At 72.6% G+C, this 891-nt stretch overlaps 1 protein-coding gene across 1 annotated transcript in view; it reads left to right on the top strand.

Annotated features, from left to right (window-relative positions):
- The window catches only part of CHLNCDRAFT_145205 (hypothetical protein), a gene marked incomplete at both ends in the record, with an annotated part of 4,325 nt that overhangs the window by 1,629 nt on the left and 1,805 nt on the right, over window positions 1–891 (top strand). Inside the window, 3 exons of the mRNA XM_005847972.1 lie at window positions 75–269; window positions 452–608; window positions 720–769. Coding sequence (XP_005848034.1) covers window positions 75–269; window positions 452–608; window positions 720–769 — 402 coding nt within the window. The remainder of the gene's footprint in view (window positions 1–74; window positions 270–451; window positions 609–719; window positions 770–891) is intronic.

Below are 891 nucleotides of genomic sequence, written 5' to 3'. Positions count from 1 at the left end.
TTGTGCCTCCCCTGCCCCCCCCACTCCGCCTTGCGCCCGCCCCCTGCCCTGTTGCCCCGCCCCCTGCCTGGCAGGGCACGTCGCGGGGCAACGCCAAGATGCCGGCCATCGTGGAGGGGCTGCGCCTGTGGGGCATCAACCCCCTGTACGTAATCGGGGGCAAGGGGGGCAACGCCGCGGCGCACCCCATCGCCAAGGAGTGCGCAGCGCAGGGGGTGGTGTGCAACGTGGTGGGGGTGCCCAAGAGCATCGACAACGACATTCAGTTGGTGTGCGGGCTGAAGCCCGGGGGGTGGAGGGGGCAGGAGTGGCGGCTGGCAGCAGCGGCAGTGGCAGGGCCGCAGCGGCAGCTGCAGGGCCGCCCTGCGTTGGTGATGTTGGGGCTGGGAAAGCGCACCCCGCTGTCCTCAGTTTTTGTGCCAACCCCCCTGCGCCCCCCCCCCCGCCGCAGATTGACCGCTGCTTTGGGTTTGACACGGCGGTGGAGGAGGCGCAGCGGTCGCTGATCAGCGCGCGGGTGGAGGCGCGCAGCTCCGGCGGCATCAGCGTGGTCAAGCTCATGGGGCGGCAGTCGGGCTTCATCGCCATGAACGCGTCCATGGCCTCGGGTGGGAGGCCGCCCTCAGCGCAAGGCCTGGCCGGGGGCGGGTGGGGTGGAGTGGCAGGGGTGGGCAAGCAGGGCAGGGCAGGGCGAGCAGAAGAGTTGTGATGCTGCCCAGTGGGGCCGCCTTCGCGTCTGCTTGAGGAGGCGCGCGCGTCGCTGGTTGCGGTCAGTGCCGCCAGCAGCAGCGGCAGCGGCCCCGCCACCGCGCCTCGCCGCCAGCTCGGCCCCACCACCCTCGCTGCCTGCCTGACCGCCCTGCCCCTGCCTGCCTGCCTGCCTGCCTGCCT

This window comes from Chlorella variabilis, assembly GCF_000147415.1.
Source record: "Chlorella variabilis unplaced genomic scaffold CHLNCscaffold_9, whole genome shotgun sequence".
In the NCBI taxonomy this organism is placed as follows: Eukaryota; Viridiplantae; Chlorophyta; class Trebouxiophyceae; order Chlorellales; family Chlorellaceae; genus Chlorella; species Chlorella variabilis.
Note: the sequence above shows the minus strand (reverse complement) of the source record. Positions and strands in the feature narration are given on the sequence as shown.